Raw genomic sequence first — 27,250 nt, 5'->3', positions numbered from 1 at the left:
ATTAGTTAGCCTCATAACCACCCTGATTGCAATTCTTGATAGTAATGACAAGATTGTTCTTTCATAATAGAAGAGTACATATTTTAGTGAAGATAAATATTTTGTATAAATATGACCCTTCCCGACTCTCACAAAATGAAATGCTGCCTTTTAATTTGGTCTCCTCAATACACGCCTAATCATACATCCATTACACACAATACTTCCATATAAATGCAGTACATTATTATTTAAGGACTCTTTTATCATAAGCATTATTGAAGCTTATAAAAAAAACAAAACGGATATTTCTTCTTTGCTTAATGAAATAATACGCAGAGTAGTTTCACTGTTGACCTCCCTCCTACATACAAACTCAAATATACCCTCTAACTGAACAAATTTGTATTCCACTTAACTTTCAGTCACAGAACTTGAACACCCATAAGAGGGGTTGTCAAAATTTCCAACTGATTTAAAACATTTGTTCACATAATCAAATTCAGAAACAAGATGCCTCGTTCTTCTCACAAATTCTGGAACAATATAATTTTCCCACTACAATCACTTCTCTTAACAACTGGGATTTGGCATCTGATACTTGAATCGTGCTTCCACTCGAAAACGATCCTGTAGAAGGTGAAGCAGGCTCCCAAGGTCCAGAAAATTCATCCATGGTATATTCATGCTCTTCACAATGAGTCTCCATAACAGGAGTTAAAGCTCCATTAGGCATTTTGATACCTTCCAACTCCATTACAACCTCCCTCCCTTCTTCAGCCAATCTAGCTGACAAAATTGGCTTTGGCCCTGTTAATAGCGCAACAAGTACTATCCCAAAGTAACTAAAGGCGCCCTGAACTATCCCAAAACTATAGACATTACTCTTTTCTGTGAACTGACCTGATTGGAAGTACTCAGGGTCTAAGTAACTAAAGGCGCCCTGAACTAATGTGGTCAAGTGAGTTTGGTCAATAGGAATTGATCTTGAAGTGCCAAATTCAAGAGACTTTTGCCCTATACTTATCATCTAAAAGTATGTTAGTAGACTTGATATCACAATGATAAATGGGAATGGCAGCTGCTGAGTGCAGATAGGATAGAGCACCTGCAACTTCTGCAACAATCTGCAAGCATAGATCCCAGGTAAGCGAGACTCCTCATTTTGGTCGTGCATAAAATGGAAGAGAGTTCCATTAAGGATGAACTCATAAACTAACATTGGAACTTTTGTCTCTAAATAACATCCAAGCAGCTTAATCACATTTAGGTGCATGGTTGATAAAATGGAGATTTTGAATGAAATTAAAAAAAGATCCATAAAATCGAAATTATAAATTTGAATTGTAAATTTGTAAAATCTTAAAAATAACTAAAAATATCCTTTAATTTATGTAAATTTATGTTAATAATAACAGAATTTTATAAAAACAAATTAATATTGCTTAAAAATGAATTAATATTGTTTATAATGACTTCCTGAAAGTTCATTGAATTGAGAATAGGAAATACTAGTCTATTGACCATGAGCAGAAACAAAGTTACTTAAAAAAAAACCATTGATATAACTTGGTTTGGTTGTTCTTCTTGTTGGAACAGATCTTTTCATTTTGCAAGCAATTCATGCAACATTTCAATGAGCAAATTTATCACAACTACAACATATTTAGCTTTTATCTCACTATGTATTAATAAAAAAAAATATTTTAGTAATCAAATGCAGAACTTGTGCAACATGTGGGCAAAAACGTTTTTACTAAGTGCAACCAAACACCATTCAAACTGAGGGACCTCGTAACTAAATGGTCGGATGAGTAATATGTCAGTGTCAATCTAATGAGTTATAAATTCAATTCTCGTCTTGCATAGAGTCAAATGCCCAACTTGAGATTTACCTCTCTTAATATAATCGAAGACACAAATACCAAAAATCGTGTAAGGACGATCATCTCAAGAAGACACCACATAATTGAGATTTGCAACGATGAAAAGCAGAGCAAACAATAGCATCAAACACTAAGTAACAAGTACAAGGGGAAAATATGACGAAAAGGTTTGACGAAGGCTATTAGAGAGAAAAAGGAGTTTGGCAAAGACTGTTAGAGAGAAATGGGTTCGGCTGAAGGCAACCCTCAATTCAGATTTCAACATTAATAAGGGTACATTTGATACGAGTAAAAAAAAAAAATAGAATTCATTTTCTATCTAAATTTTAAAAAATTTCATCAAACAACTTTTTTTCCCTATTAAATTTGAATTTCATTTTAGAGTGTAATTGATTGCTCACATTTACCATATAAAATATATAATTATTACATATTTTCTATGAAAATAATCAAACAATCTTTCAATTTTTCTATAAAAAAATGTATAAAGTACAACTATTTAAAATTTCTTTCATAAAATTTATTTTTCAAAAAGGTGAAATAATTTTTATTTTTTAGACAATCATTACCTAAAATTAAATTCTAAGTAATGCAATCAAACATACCCTTAAATCAATAAATAAATTTTTTTCTTGAAAATAAAAAATTAAAATTCTTAAGAAGTGAGGAGAGAATTAGAATTCAATGAAATTAAAATTCCACCTCACTTTCTACCCAATCTACTTGAATTCCATAAAAAGCTTTGAGATAAAATTTAAAAATTAAAGTCATGATTCACTCCAATTTTATCTTAATTCTAATTCTATATGTGCATCTCAAATCAAAATTTTATTTTAACAACAATGTTTTGTGGTTTTCTCTTGATAAAATGACAACCCCATTGATGAATTATTTTAACACTTTAGACTTCTTGATAGCAACAATTTTTCTATCTGTTACCTTTGTAAAAAGTTCCTTGGCCTTCCCGACCTAGAGAACTTGGTTCATGTTGTAGTTGTCGGTGGCCTACTCCAATTCCTTTGATGCGAATAACTTGGTATTCTCAACATTACCCTTGATGATATCTGTTGTTCCAATAACAAGCCACCTTTTCATTTGAAACACTTCTCCTTAGGTTAATTTCTTTTCTTCATTACTTTCCACAACCACCAAACACCAAGTATTAAAATTAGTACTCCAAGACCTGTGCAAATTCCTGCCAAATTTGAACAGAAACAAAGGAGGCATTTCATAATCCTCAACATTGAGATCTTAATCACAAAAGTTTTTACGTTTCGACAAATACTTATTTTGAGTGTGATCTTAGTAGTAGTAATGCTAATATGCTTCTTTGTGGTGACTGAAAGTCACATGTTTGAGTTGTAGAAATAGTATATTTATCTAGATTGGATAAGGCTGCACCCAATGGGATCTTATTACAAAAGGTACCCATAAATATTAAAGTTCAAATCCCATCTGTTACTCTATGCAAGGTGAGTCAAATGCCCTTGTTTTAGTATTCTTCTTCTCTTTTATTTTCTTTCCTCAAGCGAACAAAATCGACAGTTTATTTTCGTGGGTTCCTATCTCCTTAATCCTATCCAATTTCTTAAAATTCAAAACCTCTTTAAAATAAAGTTGAGCACCAACTAACTCGCCGTACATGGGCAACCTGATTCTAGAATTTAGTAAGCCTTTTTGGTTCCCCTTCTTCCAGTCCCCATCACAAGTAAAAGAGTGCAAGCAAAATATCAAAGTGTGTTTAGTATAACATCATACAACTTGAAGACCAATTTGGGGCACGGTGTAGACTTCTTATGCGGGTGTGTTTTAACCAGAAAAAGGAGCTTACCCAGAACGATTGCCTTCTTCCGAGAGCCGTCCCTAACGAGGACAAATCCCCAAGGGGCAATCGCATTTGTAGCTCCCATTTGTATTTATACACCTGTGGCTACAACTATTCAGGCTATCTTTTGCACACTCGTAAATATCTGGCATTCACCAAACAGAAAGCACGAGAAAAATAACATGTAAATATCTGGCATTCACCAAAGAGAAAGCACGAGGAAAATAACATGTGAGTGACTTTGTACTTGATTTGGAAATAAGGCTACATAGAACTCTTACCTTGACATCCGTAGGACAGGGGTTCCCATCATAGCCTATTTCACAAAAGCACTAAAGTAGGGTTAGTTGATTTGGTCTGCAGTAAGCGTTAACGCCACAGGAACTTGCGGTGGGGCTAATAATACTTAATACTTTCATTACCCTTTCATTTCCCAGAATCCTCCAATCCAGCGCAGCAGGAACATATTCAATCGTTTTCATACAATCCATGACCGTTACTTCATCAAACCATTGATGATCAACCGGGACAGCACACTTGCGGCCCATTAGATCAAACCAACTAGACTGATGCTTGATTGTCCTCCGTTTATCTTTAGTAACCCTAGAAGCACTGTAGAAGTTTATTGAAACGTTCTTTCTTTTATACCAGAGACTGCTTTCAGAGTTCACTTCCCCTATACTAAGCAAACTCAAATATATAAACGTCAGTAAACTTCCCCTATATTATTAGCATTCCACGTTATTTCATTGCCACGTCATCTATCTGTCATATAATGTCTTCTACATAATCCAGTAATCCACCAACGTCAATCACGTGCATAAAAGGTGGAAACTTCCTGCCTGGACCAACTTTCATCATCCGATCTAGTTGACATTAAGGGTTTAGATGCATCCCTGGTTAACCACAATAATAAGATGGTGCACGACATTATTAAGTTCGAGATCTGTCTCTCTAACAGCACCTCTACATGGAAGATGGTCTAGGCAGTTCTAAACCCTTGTACGAATTGAGAATCAACATTTCACAAGAGGAAATGTACAAATTGAAAATCAGAATATTAATGGAAATATTCATAGTGTGAATAGGGTTCAAGAAGGGCTCAAGTTTCAAATGATAACGGCAAACATATCAAGCCCTATTTCTGAGATTTATATGCAGCAAGTGACCAACCAAAATATGCATCTAATCTAAAGTACTAATATACCTAATAATGGATAGTCCCTACCAAATAAATGAATTTAGTGCTGTTATTTAACTCCAATCTCGTGAGATAATACAAAAGAAGAAGCTGATGACAACACAGAATATTTGAGTTTTTCAGACCCTAAACCCACCAATTACAAGAGCGAAGGGTATAGTTAAACTCAATCGTAATCATGGTGAAAATAAAATAAATCTTCCCTTCACCAATTTCGCAGCAAACAAACTACACAGTAGTGTCCCAGATCAAGTGGCAATTTTTAAAACTCCCCAGATTCAGGTGACTGCAACAGAAACACCCCCTTTCCAAAAGGTTTCTTATTCCCGTTTCAGACCTATTTATGCTTATTTTTCTAAAAAAATATCCGTTTTCACATTTTCGTTTTCTATCAAAAACATTTCCCATTTCCACTGCCACAATAATTAAGATGCAATAAATGTACCTTGTTTTTAGACAAAATGCATTTATTGCACATTATTTTTAAAATTTAAACACTCATTATTGATATATTAAAAAAACAAATATATTTATCAATCAATAAAAGTGTGTAAACATTTAAAATAAAGTACAATAAATACACCTTTTAAAATAAATTTTTTACACCTTAATCATTATCCAGTGCAGGTTCACTATATAGAATGCCCTACAAAGGCAAGGATTTGCTACCATACACTGCATCCACCATGGATCATATAATCATTGGCAGTTGAATAACATCAATGCAACAAATGAATACAATGAAAGATTACTCATTCTGAATCCATGTATCGAGGAAATATGCTACCAAGTTCTGACCCACCCCAAACTTGGGTTACAATTTCAACTATATAATATAAAGAATTGCAACTGACCACAAAACAGATATCCATTTTAAATGCAATCTATGTTTGTCAAAAAATGAAATCCTTATTCCTCAGTAAGATCCGATAATATCATGCAAAATGTAGGTTCACCAAGTAGGTTCTCCCTGCAAATACAGGGACTTAGCTCCACTACACCTCAACCAACATGGAACATATCTTCACTGGAAACTAAATAACATTAATGCCACAACTGAAAATGAAAAAATTCATATCCAATCTATATCTTCTGGAATGTACATTCTACAAAGTTCCTACGCAGTTCAACAACTCTCTGGGATTCAAGTGACAATAAAAACAAATAAATATTAGAGTCCTAAACAGGAAGGCTTTTTCTATCATATGCTCTTAGGGAACAAAATAAGATACAATGAGTACACCTCATTGAGCCCCAAACACTTCATTAGTTGGAAAACAATGCATTTACCACTTATCTGAAAACAAAATACATTATACCATTTTGCCTCAGTAAAATCCTTAACTATCATATGCAATGGAGGTTCGCCAAGTAGGTTCTCCCTGCAAATACAGGGACTTGGCTCACCTACAGCTCAAACAACATGGATCATATCATCACTGGCAGATGAATAACATTAACAACAAAAATGACAATAAAGAAAAAAAACAATCAATCACCAACCCATATTTCCATAATCTCCAAAACCATCCAGACGTTAAATCAGTTAAAGATTCATTACTAATTGTCCAAGAAAATCAAGCGAAGGTGGATTCACAAGTAAAAAATCTGAAAGAATATTATAAGATAAACACATTTTTCACTGTGAAATTTAGGCTCAGAGTACATGACAGCTCTTTCAATCAAGAATTTTCTGAAGCAGAACTGGCGTTTAAAAGCTGTAAATGATCATCACTGCCGGTTAAAAAAACAATAAAGAATACTTACAGACCGAAGTACTAGCACAACTTCAACGTCAGCTCATATCAAGAAATTCAACCATTCTATTTCGTTTATGCTTCATCAATATTTCAGAAGCGCGGATAAAATATAATCATTGCCAACAAAGTTAGGAAACACAAAAAGGAAGAACTTTATAGGTAGAAAAAAAAATAAGCTACATTTTATTTTCCAGTTTTCTATAAGCCGCTTTCAAAAACAAGAATATCCTAAAAACTCTTAATTTTCGGGAAACAGAAACAGGGAACAGACCACAGCCAAGCATTCATGTAATTTGATAGGAAAAAAAGCAAGAAAACTCATGTAAAACTATAGCGATGTTCTTAGGAGCAAAACAGAAGTAAATAGTTTAGCCCCACGTTGACACCGCCGGGATCGATCTGTGCCCCCATGACTAGACCTTTTTCCAGCGCAACCATTTCGATCAGAAAAAAAGCTAGAGGTGTGGCGGGCAACACCGCGAACTGATAGAAAAAAACTTAAAATTGAAGAATGTAGCCGTCAAATTGACACAAATTCAGCCATGGAACAGAAAGGTACAAAGGCTAAACTGCAACACTGAACGGCGTCGCGATCTAGCACGAACATTGGGGCGTTCTTCTTCAATCAAAACCAGTCAGAGAAGCCCGGGAGATCGTGCAAAACCAAAAACAACCAAATCTAAATGTAACATATACAACGAGCTATTCTTCAATTGTTTCTTTATAGATGAGAAGAGAGAGAGGGGAAAACGATACCTTAAGGCGGCACAGCGGCAGAGAGAGCATCTGGCTGAGGAAAGAAGAATGGGGTGCTATTTGTAGAGAGTGGCGGAGGCTTACGAAACCCTAGAAGCCCGATGGGCCTGCTACAGTTTTGCTGGTGTGAGGTTACACGTGCCGTAGCCTCTTTCCTAGCTTCTAAAGTTTATTAATTCTTTTTGTTTTGTTAAATAAAACACAGACAAGTAATTGATATTATGCATATACGTATATATTAAAAAATAAAAATATTTTAAATAACAATTTATTTTAAATACTTGATAATTATAATATTAGTAAAATCATTAAATAAAATGAGATTCTGTATAATGATAAAAAATATATTCATAAGTAAATTATTATTTAAGCTAATTTAAAAAGCTTTAGAGGTATCATCAAATGCCCTTCTTAATAATAGTATTAGATAAATATTATTAAGGATATGTTGAACATGCCGTCTTTGAAACTTCAGATAATTAAAAAAATTATTTTAACTTTTAAGTAAATAAAATAAGTACCCGTAAAGATGATTTATATTGCAATTTTATTTATTTTTTTGGTAGATAACCCAATCAAACATTAAAAAACAATTAAAATATTATTATTTCTTATTTCTATAATTAAAATATTCTTAATAATGTATTTCAAGTTTATCTCTAACATTTCTCAAACCAAAGTTTATTTCTAATATTGCTCAAAACTTTTTATTTTTATATAAGTATGTGTGTCACTTCATATGATTTACTAACATTAGGCTAGTTTGATCAATCTGAGTGTTGGTCACTTGGCGAAATACCACACTCACATTGGCCCACTGTTAGGTCATGGCATAAACATTGAAACGGTCAAATATTGGAGTAAAATGCACTTAAATGTATCCGATATTGGGGCAGCTTTACAATTACGTAGCATTTGTTAAAATGAATAAGATAAAAACATATCAAGATATGATTTTTGAATAAAAATATGAAATAATCAAGATAAATTTAGAAAATATTCCAATATTTTTATCAAATTATTTGTTAAATTTCTTAAAATATACTAGAGAACATAAATGTTATTTTTTTTTTTTATCTATAAAAACCAAGATATGCTTATTTTGAGTAGGGAAAAGATAAACATATTTTAAAATATCAAGATAAGATGTTATTAATGATTTTCTCAAAAATAATCAAATAAGCTTAACAAATATGTTGGAAAAGATAGAAATCCAATATGCATTCCATATCTTGACTTTTCTATCTCATATTTTGATTAACAGACATTCCCTTAGGGGGTGTTTGTTAATCAAGATAAGAAAAAAAAAATGTTAGATATGAGAAGCATTCCGAATATTTAGTATTTCTAACGTGTTTGTTAAGATTTTCTAGCCATTTTAGAAAAAAACCTCATGTAACCTCTTATCTCCCTCATTCAAGATAAATTTATCTGACTTCCCCCGGGATAAATTTATCTGATTATTTCAATATAAGACTCAATTACTTATATGCCTCTTGTAGGATAGTTAATGCCATTAATGCATTTTAAAGATTTAAATTTATTAAAAAAATTATTTATTTAAGTCTTATAATTATTATTATTTAATACATTTTTAAATTGCTATATATTTTGATAATTTTTAAAATTTAAATGACATTATTCATTTCATTTATTTTTAAAATTTAAATTTCTCTTTCTCCATAAATTTTATTAACTAATATAATTAATTTCTCCAAATTTTAAATTATTTTATTTAATTTTATATTTTATTATCTCTTATGAAAATATGTTTTGACCATTTTTAATTATCTAGGTGAAATTATTGTAATTCCAACAATATTATTTTTAATTTTAATTTTAATTTTTTTAAAAATTCATATTAATCATAAATACTATTTTAATCATAAATCTGGTAATAGGGATATTTTGGTAAAAAACTCATATTTTGGTGCTTATCATATGCATTAATAAACACATAAAAAAAATACAATTATTAGTGAATTTCAAAACATTTAATAAATACTTTAATAAAAATCTTGAAATATTTTCTAGACTTATCTTGAACATTTCATATCTTAATCTAGAATGCATTTTAACATTCTCTTGCTTATTTTAACAAACGCCCCTTAAGAATAATAGATTTTTTTTAATTTTATAATTCTAATTACACTTATTCCTTATTATTACTTCATAAATATTAAAAAATTTAATATGATAGAAATATTCTCATATTTTCTACCCCCTCCTCTTCTCCTCGTATGGTTAAGTGGCTAAAATTTGATTTCTTATTGATCTCTCTCTATCTCTAGTTTAGTAATGAGGGCTTTCTTTGCCACATGGGGCTTGGCTCCTCTTGGGCCTCTAAAGAGTAAGGCCCAGAAATCGGGCCTGACCGGAGAAGCACCACACCAGGTGCTCAGTGAAAGCTTGACAATTTCTGCATGCATGACAAGGAACTAACAGGCATTTGGCATCTGAAGAACCCCTTAAGTGTGGCATATGGAATACAACCATGAGCATTAGAAATCTGAAGCACCACTTGCACGCCCATTCACAGAGACAGAAGTGGGGTTTCAGCATAAATGGTAATATTCAAAGCCATTGCATCACATGAAAAAAGTTTGGTTTGGCAATGATACAGAGCATTTATTCATGATTGGAAATGAGCGTATATATACAGAAAACACACACTAATCCATCTATGTCTCAAATCCATTTCAGCATTTCCAGAAAAATATACGCAAGCCAACATAAATAATGATATTCACTTTGCCTAGGATTTAAAATTTAAAGTTAAAAAAACAAGGGTTCTATTCAAACGCGCCACTCATTACATGTGTTTTAAGTATGGCTCCTACGAAATTGTGGGTGAGGACTCTTCTTGCTACACCCGTATCATTATACCACGAGCAAAGCAAACGCCTGGGAAAGGTCATAGAAACTCATTTCAATTACAGAAACAAGATGCCTGGTTCTTTCACAATAGAGGCATCACATCCGATGATTGAATCGGGGTTCCACTGAAAAATGATCCTGTTGAAGATGAAGAAGGCCCACAAGGTCCAGCAAGTTCATCCACGCTGTATTCATCCTCTTCACACTGAGTCTCCATAACAGGAGTTAATGCTCCATTTGACATTCTCATTCCTTCCAACTCCATTACAACCTCCTTCATTGTTGGTCTTTTCCTTCCAATCATGTTCAAGCATCTCTTTGCAATAATTGCAACTGCCAAAATCTCTTCTTTCCTACCCTCTTTCACCACTCGAGCATCGAGAATGTCGTTCAAACGGTTCTCCTTCATTGCCAATATGAAGTATGCTGCTAGACTTCTTCCTTCATCATCTGATCTAGCTGGCAAAATGGGCTTTTGCCCAGTCAATAGCTCAACAAGCACTACCCCAAAACTATAAACGTCACTCTTTTCTGTGAAATGGTTTGATTGAAAGTACTCGGGGTCTAAGTAACCAAAGGTGCCCTGCACTAGCGTGGTCAAGTGAGTTTGATCAACAGGAATTGATCTCGAAGTGCCAAAATCTGAGACTTTTGCCCTGTACTTATCATCCAAAAGTATGTTAGTAGTCTTGATATCACGATGATAAATTGGCATGGCAGCTGCTGAGTGCAGATAGGCAAGAGCAACTGCAACTTCTGCAGCAATCTGCAAGCGTGACTCCCAGGTAAGCGGGAACTCTTCATTTTGGTTATGGATGTAATGAAAGAGAGTTCCATTAGGGATGAACTCGTACACCAACATTGGAACTTCTGTCTCCAAACAACATCCAAGTAACTTAACTACATTCCTGTGGTTTATTTGTGATAAAATGACAACCTCGTTGATGAACTGTTCGAGTTGGTTTTCATCCACCTTTTTGGACTTCTTGATTGCAACAATTTTTCCATCTGTTAACATTCCTTTGTAAACGGTTCCTTGGCCTCCCTGGCCGAGGATCCGATTCATATTGTAGTTGTCAGTGGCCTGCTCCAACTCCTTTGATGTGAATAACTTGTTTGCCTCAACATTACCTTTATCTGATGATACCTGCTGCTGCAATAACAAGCCACCATTTCGTTTGAAGAACCTCTCCTTGAGCTTAGTTTCCCTTCTTCTCTTTATTACATTCCAAAACCACCAGACACCAAGAAGTAAAATTAATACACCTAGACCCGTGCAGGTTCCTGCCAAATTTGAACAAAATAGAGGCGGCATTTCATAAACCTAAACATTGAGTTCTTAATCAATAAAGATTTTAAGATTTAATAAATACTTATGCAGCTCAATACCCATCTGTTCTCATATGTACGGTGACTCAAATGCCCTCGTTCTAGAATTTCTTTTCTTCTTCCTTTTTTTTTTTTTTTAATTTTTAATTTAAGAACAAAATTGACACATCTTTTTCCTTGAGTTCCTATTTCCTTATTCAATCCAACTAACTAGCAAGTCATGGACAACCTGATTCTAGAATTTTATAAGCCGTTATTGGTTCCCCTTCAACCAGCTCCCGTCTCCAGTAAATGAACGTAAGCAAAATATCAAAGTGGTTTAATAGGATATCATAGAACCAATTCAAGACAATTAATGGAATTCTTGTGTTTAGCCAAAAAAAGAGCTTACCTATAACAATCACTTTCTTCCGAGAGCTGCCGCCATCACTATACAGTTTAAAGCAAGAGTAATTCCCCAAAAGGACATATCCAGGGCGGCATAGGCATTTATAACTCCCCTTCGTATTTGTACACCCTTGGTCACATCTATTCAGGCTATAGTTGGTGCACTCATCAATATCTGGCATTCATTCAAAGAGCAAGGAAAATAATGTATGAATATGATTGCCATAGTTGATTCTGGGAACAAGGTTACAACTCTTACCTTGACATCCACTAGGAAGATAAGGGTTCCCATAATAGCCCCTTTCACAAAAGCATTGAAGTGCAGTTGTTTGATTTGCTCGGCAGTAAGCGTTATTGCCACAGGAACCTCTGGTGTTGCTATTACTTTCATTACCATAGCATTCCCCCCGAATCCTCCAATCTAGAACTGCAGGGACATACTCCATACTTGCAATAGAGTCTATGTCTTTTACTTCCTCTATAAACCATTTTTGGTCAACCAAGAAAGCATACTTGCAGCCGTTTTGATCGCCATCTCGATTGACGCTTCCTAGAGATGCATTGAGGAATTTGAGGGAGGGAGGGATGCTTGTTTGGCAGCAGTTGATGCCATTGCAGCCAGTTTCGATGGAAGAAGAAATATTGCAGATTGACAAGCAGCCACTAATAATGGTTGCTTGCCTGCGCAACAAGGCAAGATTGTCGCAGCCCATGGCTGTGAATCTATTGTAGGTGTCTGAGAACGTAAATGGCCCGGACAGGATAACAGTCGAATCCGAGGCTGTGGCCCTGCCAGGACAATTGGAAGTGATGATCGGATGGTTGACATGGACGGTGCCCCCTTCTAGTGAAATCTGCAGCACCTCCAGGTCGAGGCTTTCAAAGAACAGTTTTGGTGGGCTGTGAGAATCATTGCAGACTACTGAAAAACTCGAATCAAGTGAGCAATTGGCTCCAATTCCAAAGGGGTATGGGATTGAAATGCTCCCACATCTTATTGGGCAATGAGGCTTCGCTAGAGATGCTTCTTCTGATAGAGCTCCGTTTAACCACAACAGTAAGATGATGGTCAACATTATGAAGTTCCAGATCTCACTGTCTGTCTCTCTCTCTCTCTCTCTGTGGAACAGCTCTTTCCACATAGAGGATGAAGACTCGATGAAGAAAATGCCCTCAGATATTTCGCAGAAGTGGCCATTTGCAGGACCCCACTTGGTTGACGCAATACCCTGTATTCTCCATCCATCTCAGACAAAAGTAAATAAGAATTTTAGAAAAGTTCAACAAAATAATTTTTCTATAAAAATTCTTTAAAAGAATAATAGCTTGAACTATATATGTTGGTTGTGCATCCGATTCAAATCAAAGCAATCAGAGACGTCTATTTAAATCTTCCCAAGTCTGATATTTTTGGCAAGTACAGAGCAATCTAATAATAATGTTTAAAAAAAATAAAAAATTCTGTAGCCTACTAGCAATTGGCACTTCACTATCAGTTTCTACATTGAATTTCCCGTCAATTAGGTTGGCGTAGTTGACCCGGATTCTGGAATGCAAATCAAACTTTTCCACGCCAATATATACACAAAAAAAAGAGGTTATTTTTTCAGTTTCTGGATGGGTATTGACATAACATTCACGCAGCCGGAAGCTGCTAAAACCTAAATGAGAGGAAATTTACGCATTGAGAGACTACATTAAATTCATAGACAGTACAGTAGTGTGGAAATTAAATTACCTGGGAAGATCATTCGTAATGCACAGAACCTTCATTACTGACACTGTAGCAACGCCCGCCCTCTTCGTCAGGCAAGGACTACGATTGTTCGAATTCATTTACAGTGACAAGGAGAGTGTTGAAATCACAAATATACGATAAGAGCAACAGTAATAGGGCTTACTTAGACGGAATCGAATCAAGCCCTATTATAGAGCTTTATTTGTTTGTATGGATGAGACAGCGTAACAAGCTTTATTCTCCTTATACATGACATAATATATACAATGAGAATGTTATTTGATCATGCAATGTAATCTAAATTGATATATGAAAAAAATAAACTCTCAAAGTCAATTATAATTATAGATAAAAAAAACATTTACTGACCAGTTTCATATCAAAAGAATTCATTTAGTTAAAGAAAAACCCTCGCAATCTGGGACAGCACTAATATAAAAAAAACTATTACCAAAGCAAACAACATTTGGCATTTGGCATTTGGCGTTTTAAATCAACTAAAATATTTTTGTAAAAGACCACCCTTTTCTTCTTTGCCTTATGACATAATGCACAGAGCGGGGGTCTCCTAGGCACAAACTCAAATACATATAACAGATCAGATTGCACTGTCATTCAAACAAATTTGTCTGCAATTCCTGTATGTATTTCCCACCTTATTTATTTCATTGCCATCTTATCTACCTCTCACATAATACCTTCACTATCTAATCAAACATTGTATTTTCTACATTTTGTCACTACAATCACTTGTCAAACAACAGCGGTTTGACATCTGATACTTGGATTGTGCTTCCACTGAAAAATGATCCCGTCGAAGAAGAAGCAGGAGGATCCCAGGGTCCAGTAAGTTCATCCACGGCGTAGTCTTCCTCTTCAAAATGAGTCTCCATAACAGGACTTGATCCTCCATTCGACATTTTTATACCTTCCAACTCCATCATAACCTCCCTCATTGTTGGTCTTTTCCTTCCATTCATGTTCAAGCATCTCTTTGCAATCCTAGCAACAACCAGAATCTCTTCTTTCCCACCCTCTTTCACCACTCGAGCATCCAGAATGTCATTCAAGCGGTTCTCCTTCATTGCCAATATGAAGTATGCAGCTAGACTTCTCCCTTCTTCAGTTGATTTAGCAGACAAAATTGGCTTTTGCCCAGTTAATAACTCAACGATTACTACCCCAAAACTATAGACATCACTCTTTTCTGTGAATTGACTTGACCGGAAGTATTCAGGGTCTAAGTAACCAAAGGTCCCATGCACTAATGTGGTTAAGTGAGTTTGATCAACCGAAACTGATCTCGAAGTGCCAAAATCAGCTACTTTTGCCCTGTACTTATCATCCAAAAGTATGTTAGTAGTCTTGATATCACGATGATAGATGGGTATGGATGCAGCCGAGTGTAGATAGGATAGAGCACCTGCAACTTCTGCAGCAATCCGCAAGCGTAACTCCCAGGTAAGCGGGAACTCTTCATTTTGGTCATGGATGTAATGGAAGAGAGTTCCATTAGGGATGAACTCGTACACCAACATTGGAACTTCTGTCTCCAAACAACATCCAAGTAACTTAACTACATTCCTGTGGTTTATTTGTGATAAAATGACAACCTCGTTGATGAACTGTTCGAGTTGGCTTTCATCCACCTTTTTGGACTTCTTGATTGCAACAATTTTTCCATCTGTTAACATTCCTTTGTAAACGGTTCCTTGGCCTCCCTGGCCGAGGATCCGGTTCATATTATAGTTGTCAGTGGCCTGCTCCAACTCTTTTGATGTGAATAACTTGGTTGCCTCAACATTACCTTTATCTGATGATACCTGCTGCTGTAATAACAAGCCACCATTTCGTTTGAAGAACCTCTCCTTGAGCTTAGTTTCCCTTCTTCTCTTTATTACATTCCAAAACCACCAGACACCAAGAAGTAAAATTAATACACCTAGACCCGTGCAGGTTCCTGCCAAATTTGAACAAAATAGAGGCGGCATTTCATAAACCTAAACATTGAGTTCTTAATCAATAAAGATTTTAAAATTTAATAAATACTTATGCAGCTCAGTACCCATCTGTTCTCATATGTACGGCGACTCAAATGCCCTCGTTCTAGAATTTCTTTTCTTCTTCCTTTTTTTTTTTAATTTAAGAACAAAGTTGACACATCTTTTTCCTTGAGTTCCTATTTCCTTATTCTATCCAACTAACTGGCAAGTCGTGGACAACCTGATTCTAGAATTTTATAAGCCGTTATCGGTTCCCCTTCAACCAGCTCCCATCTCCAGTAAATGAACGTAAGCAAAATATCAAAGTGGTTTAATAGGATATCATAGAACCAATTCAAGACAATTAATGGAATTCTGGTGTTTAGCCAAAAAAAGAGCTTACCTATAACAATCACTTTCTTCCGAGAGCTGCCGCCATCACTATACAGTTTAAAGCAAGAGTAATTCCCCAAAAGGACATATCCAGGGCGGCATAGGCATTTATAACTCCCCTTCGTATTTGTACACCCTTGGTCACATCCATTCAGGCTATAGTTGGTGCACTCATCAATATCTGGCATTCATCCAAAGAGCAAGGAAAATAATGTATGAATATGATTGCCATAGTTGATTCTGGGAACAAGGTTACAACTCTTACCTTGACATCCACTAGGAAGATAAGGGTTCCCATCATAGCCACTTTCGCAAAAGCACTGAAGTGCAGTTGTTTGATTTGCTCGGCAGTAAGCGTTATTGCCACAGGAACCTCTGGTGTTGCTATTACTTTCATTACCATAGCATTCCCCCCGAATCCTCCAATCTAGAACTGCAGGGACATACTCCATACTTGCAATAGAGTCTATGTCTTTTACTTCCTCTATAAACCATTTTTGGTCAACCAAGAAAGCATACTTGCAGCCGTTTTGATCGCCATCTCGATTGACGCTTCCTAGAGATGCATTGAGGAATTTGAGGGAGGGAGGGATGCTTGTTTGGCAGCAGTAGATGCCATTGCAGCCAGTTTGGATGGAAGAAGAAGTATTGCAGATTGACAAGCAGCCACTAATAATATTGGTTGCTTCCCCGTGCAACAAGGCAAGATTGTCGCAGCCCATGGATGTGAATCTATTGTAGGTGTCAGAGTACGTAAATGGCCCGGGCAAGGTAGCAATCGAATCCGAAGCTGTGACCATGTCAGGACATTTGGAAATGATTGGATGGTTGACACGGACAGTGCCCCCTTCTAGTGAAATCTGCAGCACCTCCAGGTTGAAGCTTTCAAGGAACAGTTGTGTTAGGCTCTGATAATCACTGCAGACTACTGAAAAACTCGAATCGAGTGAGCAATTGTCTCCAATTCCAAAGGGGTATGGGATGGAAATGCTCCCACATATGCCTGGACAATCTGGCTTTGCTAAAGATGCTTCTCCTCTGGTTACCCACAACAATAAGATGACGATGTTCAACATTCTCTCTCTCTCTCTCTCTCTCTCTCTCTCCTATTATGGAGGATGGAGATTAAATGAATTAAATCCGCTGAGATCTTTCACAGAAGCTGCCACTTGCAGGGTTCCACTGGTTTGACGTGAGTGCGATTTTGTGCACCTACTTTAACGTTACCTTCTCAATTTGATTTCGTCAAATTGACTTGGCTCTGGGTTAAAAGCTTCTCTCAATTTTCAGACAAAAGAAATTGATATTTCGCGCGGCCAATACAATTTCCCTCCCACTCAATTCTTCCTCATTCACTCTCTCTCACTCACTACCGTCTCTCCCTCTCTCTCTCTCTCTCACTCTCTCACGACCGTCCTGTCCTCCATCGCCGACCGTCCTTTCCACCTGTCGTCTTCGTGGCAGCTCTCCCAATCCCACATTGAGTGGGTGAAAATTTAGCATAAAAAAGGGGGCCTCCTCTACTTGGAAAATCATTCCAAAATTATATTCTTCTTATTTTTTTAATATTAATGAAGTATGTTTAGTGGTACTCGAGAATATAGATTAAATTTGTTGAATCTCGTTATATTTAAGTGTTTTATTTGTTGCAATATTTAATAATTTTTTTGTTGAGTATATTTGTATAAATTTGAAAAAAATAATTCGATTTTTCCAACCATTAGTATTAGAGCCAAAATTTCTTAGTATACTTTGTGGTTGTAGTAGTGTATAATCTTTTACATAAAAAAAAAATATATTTTTTTAAGTTTTTTTTAATATATTCTGTAATTGCAGTTGTGTCTGATCTTTCACATTAGAAAATTTTTTTTTGAATTGTTGATATTTTGTTTTAATAACTATTGAATATAGAAGATGGAAAAAAGGGCAGACACAAGGAGTTTAGAACTATCCACATTGGGAGCTTTTTCCTCGTACACTTTAGTGAGGAATTTGACGAATACAAGAATTTCAATGGAGATGTTTGACGGTTCAGGCCATTTCAGCATGTGACAATGTAAGGTTCTAGACGCTTTATTTCAGCAAGGACTAGATATCGCAATTGAAGAAAAGAAACCAGTTGATATTGAAGAAAAAGAATGGAATATCATTAATTGATTGACGTATGGTACAATTCGATCATGTTTGTTTAGAGAGTAGAAGTATACATTTTCGAAGAAAACTTTTGCTAGTACATTATGAAAGATATTGGAGGAAAAGTTTTTGAAGAAAAACGATTAGAAAAAGTTCTAGATGAAAAAGAGATTATTTCGTTTTACTTATGTTCATGGTACTATGATAAATGATCATATCACTACCTTTAATCAATTAGTAGTTGATTTGATGAATTTGGATGAAACATTCAAAGATGAGGATCTAGCTTTGATGTTGTTAGGATCTCTTTCTATGGAGTTTGAATTTCTTGGAACTACTCAACTTCACAGGAAGGTTTAGGTGTCTTTTAGTGAAGTTTGTGCTACTTTGTATAACTATGAGTCGAGAAAGAAAGATAAGAAATAAACAACATATGGCTCAGCATAAACATTGATTGTAAAAGGTTATTTGCAAAGCCAGAAGAAAGGAAAGAGAGGAGATTTAGTTTGAGATCCAAACCAAATAAATGAGTGTGCCTTTTGTCAGGAGAAAAGCCTCTGGATGCCTAAAGTTAAAAGTCAAAGGCAAACTTGACCAAGGAAAAACTATCTCAAATGCAGCTGAGTTTGATGATGAATGCTCAGACCTTTCGCTAGTTCTTACGTCTTCAACAAGCTATTTTGGTGCTTGGCTTTTGGATTCGAGTTGCAGCCACCATATGTGTCCCAATCAGGACTGATTTTTTTTACTTTCAAGATCTTGATAGAGGAGTTATTTACACAACAAATAACATACCTTGTGAAACAACTGGAGTTGGCACAATCTATTTGAGGAATCATGATGGATCAACCATAATACTGACAGATGTGAGATATGTGCCTAGTTTGACAAAGAATATCATTTATGTGGGAACTTTGGAATCCAAGGGATTGCAAAAAATGGAATTATGAAAGTGATATTTAGCGCACTTGTATTGATGAAAGGAATTTGAAAGAAAAATAACTTGTATTACTATTAGGGTAATGCGGTTATTGGGACAACAACAACAAAAGCTTTCAATGATGATAGGGATACAAAAGCAACCAAACTATGGCATATGTGTTTGGCACATGCAGGTGATAAATTTGCAAATTCTAGCCAAGCAAAGATAGTTGGAATGCGTCAAGACTTGCAAATTGGATTTTTGTGAGCACTATGTCAAGGGGAAGCAGACAAAAGTGAAATTTGGCACTGCAATCCATGATATTAAGGGTATTCTGGATTATGTTCACTCAGATGTGTGGGGACCTTTTAAGACAACATCTATGAGAGGCAAACACTACTATGTTACCTCTGTTGATGATTACTCTCGATGAGTATGGGTGTATTCTTTAAAAAAAAATGATGAAATGTTAGGATGTTTCCTTAATTGAAAAAAATGGTAGAAACTCAAACTGGCAGAAGGATCAAATGAATCATAATAGATAATGGTGGTGTGTATAAAAATGATCCATTTAACAAAGTTTGCCAAGATGAAGGCATTGTTTGACACTTCACAATTAAAGATACACCGTAACAGAATGGAGTGGTAGAGCGCATGAACTGAACATTGCTTGAGAAAGTTTGGTGTATGTTGTCAAATACTGGGTAGACAATTTTGGGCTGAGACTATGGCATATGTGAGTCATCTTATTAATCGATTATCATCAACTGTTATTTGTGGAAAAACACCTTTTTGAGGTATGGTCTGGAGAACCTATTAATCATTACAATTCCTTACATGTGTTTTGTTCCACTACATACTACCATGTTAAGGAATCAAAGTTGGATCCAAGAGTAAATAAAACATTGTTCATGGGGATCACTTCTGGGATAAAGGGATACCAACTTTAGTGTCTAGAATTAAAGAAGATAATCTTTAGTAGGGATGTTACCTTTGATGAATCTTCCATGTTTAATATGGTAATAAATGAAGTTGTGCAATGATTGATCATGCTCCTCAACAAGTGGAGAATACTCCAAAATAGAGTCATTATCCCAGTAGTAAATGATGAATCAGATGGAAACACTCATGCGACAGATGAGTCGTCAGATGAAGAAGAGGTTCTGACCCAAGAACCTCCTTAATAATAGGAATCAATCGCAATATGAAGGTCACAGCGGGAGATTCACAAACATGCTTGTTTTGTTGATATGGTAGCCTATGCATCTCCAATTGTAAATGATAACATTCATGCCATTTATAATGAAGTTGTCCAAAGTTCAAAAAATGAAAAGTGGAAGAAAGCCATGAATGAAGAAATGCAGTCCCTTCAGAAAGAATGAAACATGGAGGCTAGCCATCTTACCAAAGGGAAATAAGACAATTGGATGCCAATGGGTATATGCAAAGAAGGAATGATTTCCTAACAAGAATAATGTCCGCTACAAGGTAGGGTTGGTGGCTAAAAGCTATGCTTAGACGGAGGGCATTAATTACAATGAAGTTTTTTCTCTAGTTGTGAAACATTCCTCCATTAGAATTTTGTTGGGCTTGGTAGTGCAATTGGATTTGGAACTAGTTCAGATGAATGTGAAAATAACGTTTTTACACGATAACTTGGAAGAGGAAATCTATATAACTTAGAAGGATTCAGAGTTGCTGGTAAGAAAATTGGATTTGTAAACTAAACAAATCGTTGTACGGATTAAAGTAATCTCTGAGGTAGTGGTACAAGCAATTTGACAAGTTTATGTTGGGCAGAGGTACACAAGAAGCAAATATGATCACTATGTGTATTTACGCAAGCTACAAAAATGGATCTTTGATCTATCTTCTTTTATATGTTGATGATATGCTCATAACTTTAAAGAATAGTGAAGAAATTGAAAAAATGAAGGCTTTACTGAATAAGAAGTTCGAAATGAAAAATTTGGGTGAAGGCGAGAAGATTCTCAGCATGGAGATAATTAGAGATAAGAATAGGGGAAGACTTTGTTTGACTCAAAAAATATATCTGAAGAAAGTACTACAACGTTTTGATACGAATAAAAAGTCAAAACCTGTGAGTACCCCGTTAGCTTCTCATTTCAAGATTAGTGCATATTTATCTTCGAATAGTGTTGCGGAACGAGAATATATGTCAAAACTTTCATATGTAAATGTTGTTGGTAGTTTGATGTATGCTATGGTGTGTACAAGGCATGATATTTCACAAGTAGTTGGAATTGTGAGCAAGTATATGCATGATTCTGGAAAGGAACATTGGTAAGCTGTGAAATGAATTATGCAGTATATTCTGAACACCATAAATGTTGGTTTAGTATTTGAGCGGGATGAGAAAGTGGATAAATACATAGTTGATTATTGTGATTCCAACTATACTGGTGATATGGATAAACGTTGATGTACGATTGGTTATATGTTCACTTTAGCAAAGGCATCAATCAGTTGAAAGTCTACCTTATAGTCTACAGTTATTCTATCTATAATAGAAATAGAATACATGACAGTTGCAGATGCCGTGAAAGAAGCAATTTGGTTTTATGGGTTGCTTGATGAATTAGGAGTTGGTCAAAAGTACATCAAGATACATTGTGACAATTAGAGTGTTATTTTTTTTTTCGTAAATAAGAATTATATAAAACAAAACATGCTTAAAAGGCTACAAACCAAGGATAAGGCATACCATGGACCACCAAAAAACCAGGGGCAACAACACAACAACGATCACTATCTGGACTAGAAAAAAAGAAATAAAAAAAAAGATATAAACATAAAAAGAAAAGAAAGAAAGAAGAAAAATGAAATATGTACAAAATAAATACACTGGCCAAAAGAAAGACGAAAATTTCATCTCGAAATGATGATACTACTGATGAGATCTTTGGCTTTCCAAAGACTGATCAACAAACAAACTAGGGAAAGTAGGGCATTAACAAAGCATAAGTACATGAGGTGCGGGCACCGAGGATGAGATGCCATGGACAAAACAATCTGCCTCCAAAGCAAGGATATCTTAATGGGGAGAAGAGGTCTGGTCTCTTGGAAGCCGCTAGACATGATGGAGAGCATGACTCTGAAGGGATGGCTTGAAGTGAAGGGTCGTCAGACAGGTCCTCACAGCATACTGAATCAAATGAGCCAACTGAGATGTTGATCTCTCATAATCTCGAAAATACCCGTTATTGTGTTTCTTTTAGATAAAATAAACCAAGGCATGAAGAACCAATCTGTTCGCCACGTGCCAGGGGCTCTTACCGCTCCATCTAGCAGCTGCCCAAAGCACTCCAGTATCCTATCTGCTCCATGGCTAGTTGAATTTTTTCGATCTGAGAAAGAAGGATAGCACATCTCTGGAGTAGCTACACTGAAAAAACATGTGGCTATGTCTCTTAGCATTCGTCTTGTAAAGAAAACATCTATTCAGAAAAGACAAAAACAGGTTAATATGGTCAAGAGTAAATACACATTCTCTAATTGCTAACCATAGAACAAAAGAGTGAGCAGGAATACCAACGGATGACCAAACTAAACGGTACCAAGGAACCTGGGGACCCTTAGCTTAAATTGCTTGGAAGACGACCCTAACTGAGAAGACCTCGTTCTAGGCCGAAAGCTAATAAGGCTTATTAGGGTGACCGAGACAAGGCAGGCTAGGAAGATGATTCCAAAAAAGATTTGGAGATTAAAAAAGAAAAGTCTCTTTTTGAGTCCAGGAACCATCATCAATAAAATCTGAAACGTTAGCCAAAATAGGAATGCCTAATTGTCTAGGCAATTGGCAAGGGAAGCGATCAATGAGTGCACCTAACGGGTGCCACTGATCATACCAAAGGAACGTGCTACGACCGTCCCCAATCTTCCATCCAAAAAGAGGTTTCAGAATCCCCCGTAATAAAAGTAGCTTCCTCCAATACCATAGGTAGGCATACGGAGTTTTGAGAAGCCAAAAGCATACCCCTTTAATCCTATAAGTGTGCGCCCACTGCACTCATAAGGATTCCCTATCCCCAACCAACAAACGCCACATAAGCTTGGTAACCAATGTTGGGTTCCAAACATAAAGAGGCTTAAGACCCAGACCACCCTGTTTATTAGGGCAACAAATGTCACGCTAAGAAACTTTTGCTTTATGGAAGTCAGTCTCATTGCCACGCTAGAGGAAGTTACGAATGAGCTGCTCAATCTTGTGAATCACCTTATTCGAGAGGATGAACATTAATACCTAGTACACATAGATCGTGGAAAGGACCAATTGAGCTAGCTACAATCGGCCCCAAATAAAAGAGCCCTACTGCGCTAAGCACAAATTTTATTCCTCACGCTATCAATAATGGGCTGACAATCCCCATAAGAGAGCTTCGTAGAGAGTAGAGGAACTCCCAAATATCGGATTGGTAGAGTCATTCTCCAAAACCCCGAGGCTTTGTAAATAGCCTCACGAAGGGAAACATCCTTGCACGAGACGAAGCAATCACTCTTTAAGGGATTAGCCGTGAGGCCAGACAAAGAGGAAAAATGCTCCAAGCAAGACTTCAAGATGCTAATCGAGGAAGGGTCACTATGAGAGAACAAGAGCAAATCATCAGCGAACATAAGCATTCCTAGCTTAGTCTGCTCACATTTCCAATGGAACTGTAAATTCGAAAACCTCGAGTGATACCTGATAATGCCTTGCAAGATTTGCATAACCAAAACAAAGAGATAAAAGGGATAGATGATCCCCTTGCCTCAACCCCCTGCCCTAGGAAAGAAGCCATTTAACTGGCCATTAATCTTAACCGAATATCGAGGAGTTGTGATACACTCTCGAATCCAACCACAAAATTGAGGAGGGAAGTTCATCAATTGAAACACCATTAAGAGAAAATCCCACTCAATAGTATCATAAGCCTTAGCTAAATCCACCTTCATGGCACAACGGAGAGGCCCCTTATAAAGATGGTATTGAAAAATTAACTTCTGAGCTAGCAGACCATTGTCCCTGATTGAACGCCTAGACACAAAAGCCGCTTGAGACACCTTCACTAGGCCTAAGAGCACCGGCTTAATCCTATTAGCCAAGATCTTGGCAATGACTTTATACAAAACATTACAACAGGATATAGGCCTAAAATAGGACGGGATCTCAGGGTGAGGCACCTTGGGAATGAGGCTAATAATGGTTGTGTTAACTTGGCTCGAGGTGACAAGAAGAAAAAAAAACTTTGAATCGCTTTCACCACATCTAGACCCACAATCTCCCAGAATCTTTTGAAAAACTTAGCCGTGAATCCATCGGGCCCAGGGGTTTTATTATCGCCCATACTGAAGAGGGGTAGCTTGAATTCTTCAGCTGAAACCTCAGCAATAAGCCCTACCCATTTGTTCTGCTCCATACGTTTATCAATAAAAGGGGCCACATCATTAGGGTGAAGGGTAGTAGTGTAACGCCCCGTTTTTTCATAGCGTTAAATAACTTAAGAATTTCGGGAATATTTTATTTTCTTTCAATATAAACTCAATATAAATCATTCCCTAACAATCCCACTCTACCTTCTTAGCATACCAAAATAAAAATCAATAAACTAAGACATGTAATCATTACAACTGCAGAAGTTAAAATCGAAACCTGATATGGTAGATACCTGAATTCACTTTTATCATAACATAAGAATTCGTACCATTACATATTCAAATACTTAAATACATGGAGACTCATAGTTAAGAGATAGCAACTAAATACCTCAAATACAATCTAATGATACCTCAAAAATACATAAAACCGTAACAATTATACATGATCATTAATATAATATAATCTTTTAAACATGACTAAAAACATATCTTGAATCCTTACGAATGAGCAAATACTGGAACAACTCGCCAGACTCATCGGCCACGTCATCACGTGCCGTCACATCTCAATCATTCCTTTGCCATAGTTACAAATCCTAACTGGAACATTCGAATGTTCTAGGGGGCATAACCCAATTAGAAGATGAATCTTCTAGTGAGGGTTTAGAAACATAGTACATGAATGCATGATGCAATAACATGAACAATCATATGCCCTAGTATAACTTCCCTGGCATGGAACCTTAGGCAGAATCCTAACATGCTTTCAGGATAATCCCGATGTTGTTCCATCAATTGCCCTCGAAAAATTACGACTACACTATCAGGGCGACATTCCATCCCGACACCATTATCAATATGCCAATAATATCATGTTGAATGAAATATCATAATCATCGATGCAACAATATATGTACAAATATGACAAGATGTGCATAAGATACATATACCTTAGCCACTTTTATGACTATCATGCTCAACATAGGCAAACTATAACAAGTATAAGCTTTTGGAGTAAAACCACTCACTTGATGCCCAAGATTCAGCACGCCTCGAAAAATGTGCATCATTCTCAATTTGCGTGCCTGACCTCGATTTTTGTGCAAATCCTAAAAAATTGCACAAATCACTTAACCTCGAGCACAACGATCCTATAAATCATATATAGCACAATGATACCTCAATTTCTTCATATTTTCCTTCATTTTTCTCCTATTTTCCTCTCTAAAATTCTAAATAAATACTTCCTTAACTGATTTCTTAAATTTTTTTCCACAACAATTCATAATATTCTAAGAAATTTAAAGGAAAATTCCAAAACTTACCTTGAAACTTCGTTTGCAAGCAAAATATTTTATTTTTCTTGATTTTTTGGGATTTTTGCAGAAACCGAGAAACCTAAAAGGCAAACACCAAAACATTGAACACAAACCCGCTTATTTTATTTTTCTTGATTTTTTGGGATTTTTTCCAAATTGTTTTACCAAGGGACACTCCCTCATGTGGCTCTTTTTGACATTCCACGCACCCCCACTCGCCGGGCCTGGCTGGCACGTGCACTACACGCGCCGGTCTTATTTCTCAGTGAGATTCTAAATAGCTCTCTAGTTTTATGACCATATCTCATTTGTTTGAGCTCTACTTTGTCTCCCGTTTCAACCTACGCCTTCATCTCTTCATCCTCTATTGGATTATAGCTTCAACGCCTCGATTAGAGCTATTTTCTGACCACTCAAACTCATTTTTTGGCGAAACCTATTTTTCCGACGAAACTTCATATCTCTCAACGAAAATTGCTCAAATTTTTCAAAAATGATCATCTGGACATGGGGAACAAAAGCCCCTTATCCATTTTCCTCAAATTTTCCTCGAACTCTTGGATTTGAGAGTTTAATTTTTACCTTATCTCGGCCATCTCCGAAGACCTCTATTTATAGGTAACCCCGAGCATTGCAACGCTCATGGCTGGACAATCCAACCTCCCTGCCCCATGTCAGTCCAAAAATACCACCAAACACGGATTCAATGCATCAAAATTTTGGCCAAGAAATGGCCAAAAATCATGCAAAATTGGTCACCCTTGTGGCCGATGTCGGCCTAGCCTCGACCCAAGAGCATGCTAGGCCAATTTCCTCGAGTATTTCACCATTGAATTTGGTAATGAGAGGTGGTGGTGGAAGCTTGGTCGGCCATGGCAAATTTTCCTTCGTGCAATTTTGTAAAATTACACTTTGACCCTAGTCTCTTTCCATTTTGCACTTTGGTCATTTCCTTGAAGTCCATGAGCTTTCCAATAGTGCTATTACTACCCATTTTGACCTCCCTCTGGCAAAATTAAGAAATTGCATTTAAACCCGAATCTACATTTTGATCATAAATCCTTTTGTTTCTTCCTGAAACTACTGAAGAGTTGTTCTACATACTAAATATAAACCTCCTTGGGGTTCCATTGACTTCCCGAAAATCTCCTATGACAATTCGATTTTTCAACCTAAATCATAACTGTATTTTAGCTGTACCAAAACTTGTTTCTAATTTGATTTTTTTTAGTGCTATAAATCACACCTTGAGATGTTCATCAATAACATATCATTTTCATTAGACATCTTGACTCAAGGGCACCATCTCCAATCAATTCGGTCATTCACAATTGTACCAAAAATTACATCATAGCCCTAATCTTCTGAAAATTTCATTTTCACCCCA

General features: G+C 36.1%; 1 protein-coding gene, 1 long non-coding RNA gene and 6 other non-coding genes across 13 annotated transcripts; all 8 read right to left on the bottom strand.

The window, feature by feature from the left end:
* Nucleotides 1–270: 270 nt before the first annotated feature.
* On the bottom strand, nucleotides 271–7,462 carry LOC127794529 (uncharacterized). The gene is made up of 2 exons (XR_008021692.1): nucleotides 3,697–7,462; nucleotides 271–3,060 (listed from the first exon to the last, which is right to left on the bottom strand). It is a non-coding gene; the product is annotated as an uncharacterized LOC127794529 (long non-coding RNA).
* On the bottom strand, nucleotides 4,928–5,035 carry LOC127796130 (small nucleolar RNA snoR97). The gene has a single exon (XR_008021958.1). It is a non-coding gene; the product is annotated as a small nucleolar RNA snoR97 (small nucleolar RNA).
* On the bottom strand, nucleotides 5,805–5,923 carry LOC127796127 (small nucleolar RNA Z278). The gene has a single exon (XR_008021955.1). It is a non-coding gene; the product is annotated as a small nucleolar RNA Z278 (small nucleolar RNA).
* LOC127796126 (small nucleolar RNA Z278) lies at nucleotides 6,217–6,335 on the bottom strand. Its single transcript, XR_008021954.1, has one exon. It is a non-coding gene; the product is annotated as a small nucleolar RNA Z278 (small nucleolar RNA).
* LOC127796125 (small nucleolar RNA Z223) lies at nucleotides 6,542–6,637 on the bottom strand. The gene has a single exon (XR_008021953.1). It is a non-coding gene; the product is annotated as a small nucleolar RNA Z223 (small nucleolar RNA).
* LOC127796085 (small nucleolar RNA U36a) lies at nucleotides 6,688–6,773 on the bottom strand. The gene has a single exon (XR_008021919.1). It is a non-coding gene; the product is annotated as a small nucleolar RNA U36a (small nucleolar RNA).
* Nucleotides 7,161–7,312, bottom strand: LOC127796087 (small nucleolar RNA snoR134). Its single transcript, XR_008021921.1, has one exon. It is a non-coding gene; the product is annotated as a small nucleolar RNA snoR134 (small nucleolar RNA).
* Nucleotides 7,463–10,003: 2,541 nt separating the features above from the next.
* Nucleotides 10,004–17,566, bottom strand: LOC127794477 (wall-associated receptor kinase-like 10). 6 transcript variants are annotated; one of them, XM_052325586.1, is made up of 4 exons: nucleotides 16,379–17,558; nucleotides 16,124–16,294; nucleotides 15,162–15,698; nucleotides 10,004–11,031 (listed from the first exon to the last, which is right to left on the bottom strand). In XM_052325586.1, exons 1-4 carry the CDS (start codon nucleotides 17,187–17,189, stop codon nucleotides 10,367–10,369), a joined length of 2,184 nt encoding a protein of 727 aa, XP_052181546.1. In that variant the 5' UTR covers nucleotides 17,190–17,558; the 3' UTR covers nucleotides 10,004–10,366. The 6 variants fall into 6 exon arrangements, with proteins under 6 accessions (XP_052181546.1, XP_052181545.1, XP_052181544.1 ...); XM_052325585.1 differs by having other exon boundaries at nucleotides 10,004–11,221; nucleotides 15,352–15,698; nucleotides 16,379–17,555; XM_052325584.1 differs by lacking the exon at nucleotides 15,162–15,698 and having other exon boundaries at nucleotides 10,004–11,568; nucleotides 16,379–17,548.
* Between the last annotated feature and the right edge of the window lie 9,684 nt (nucleotides 17,567–27,250).

The sequence above is a fragment of the Diospyros lotus genome, chromosome 2, assembly GCF_014633365.1.
Source record: "Diospyros lotus cultivar Yz01 chromosome 2, ASM1463336v1, whole genome shotgun sequence".
Classification (NCBI taxonomy): domain Eukaryota; kingdom Viridiplantae; phylum Streptophyta; class Magnoliopsida; order Ericales; family Ebenaceae; genus Diospyros; species Diospyros lotus.
The sequence above is the reverse complement of the archived record's forward strand: the minus strand, read 5'-3'. Positions and strand labels throughout refer to the sequence as shown.

Excerpts from the sequence above, each read along its gene's own strand:
- LOC127794477 (XM_052325581.1), bottom strand. The coding sequence starts at position 13,142 with ATGTGGAAAGAGCTGTTCCACAGAGAGAGAGAGAGAGAGACAGACAGT. Across the intron at positions 12,176-12,259 it reads TCTTCCTAGTGGATGTCAAG|ATATTGATGAGTGCACCAAC; the intron begins GTAAGAGTTGTA and ends AATGAATGCCAG. Across the intron at positions 11,569-12,004 it reads GAAGAAAGTGATTGTTATAG|GAACCTGCACGGGTCTAGGT; the intron begins GTAAGCTCTTTT and ends CAAATTTGGCAG.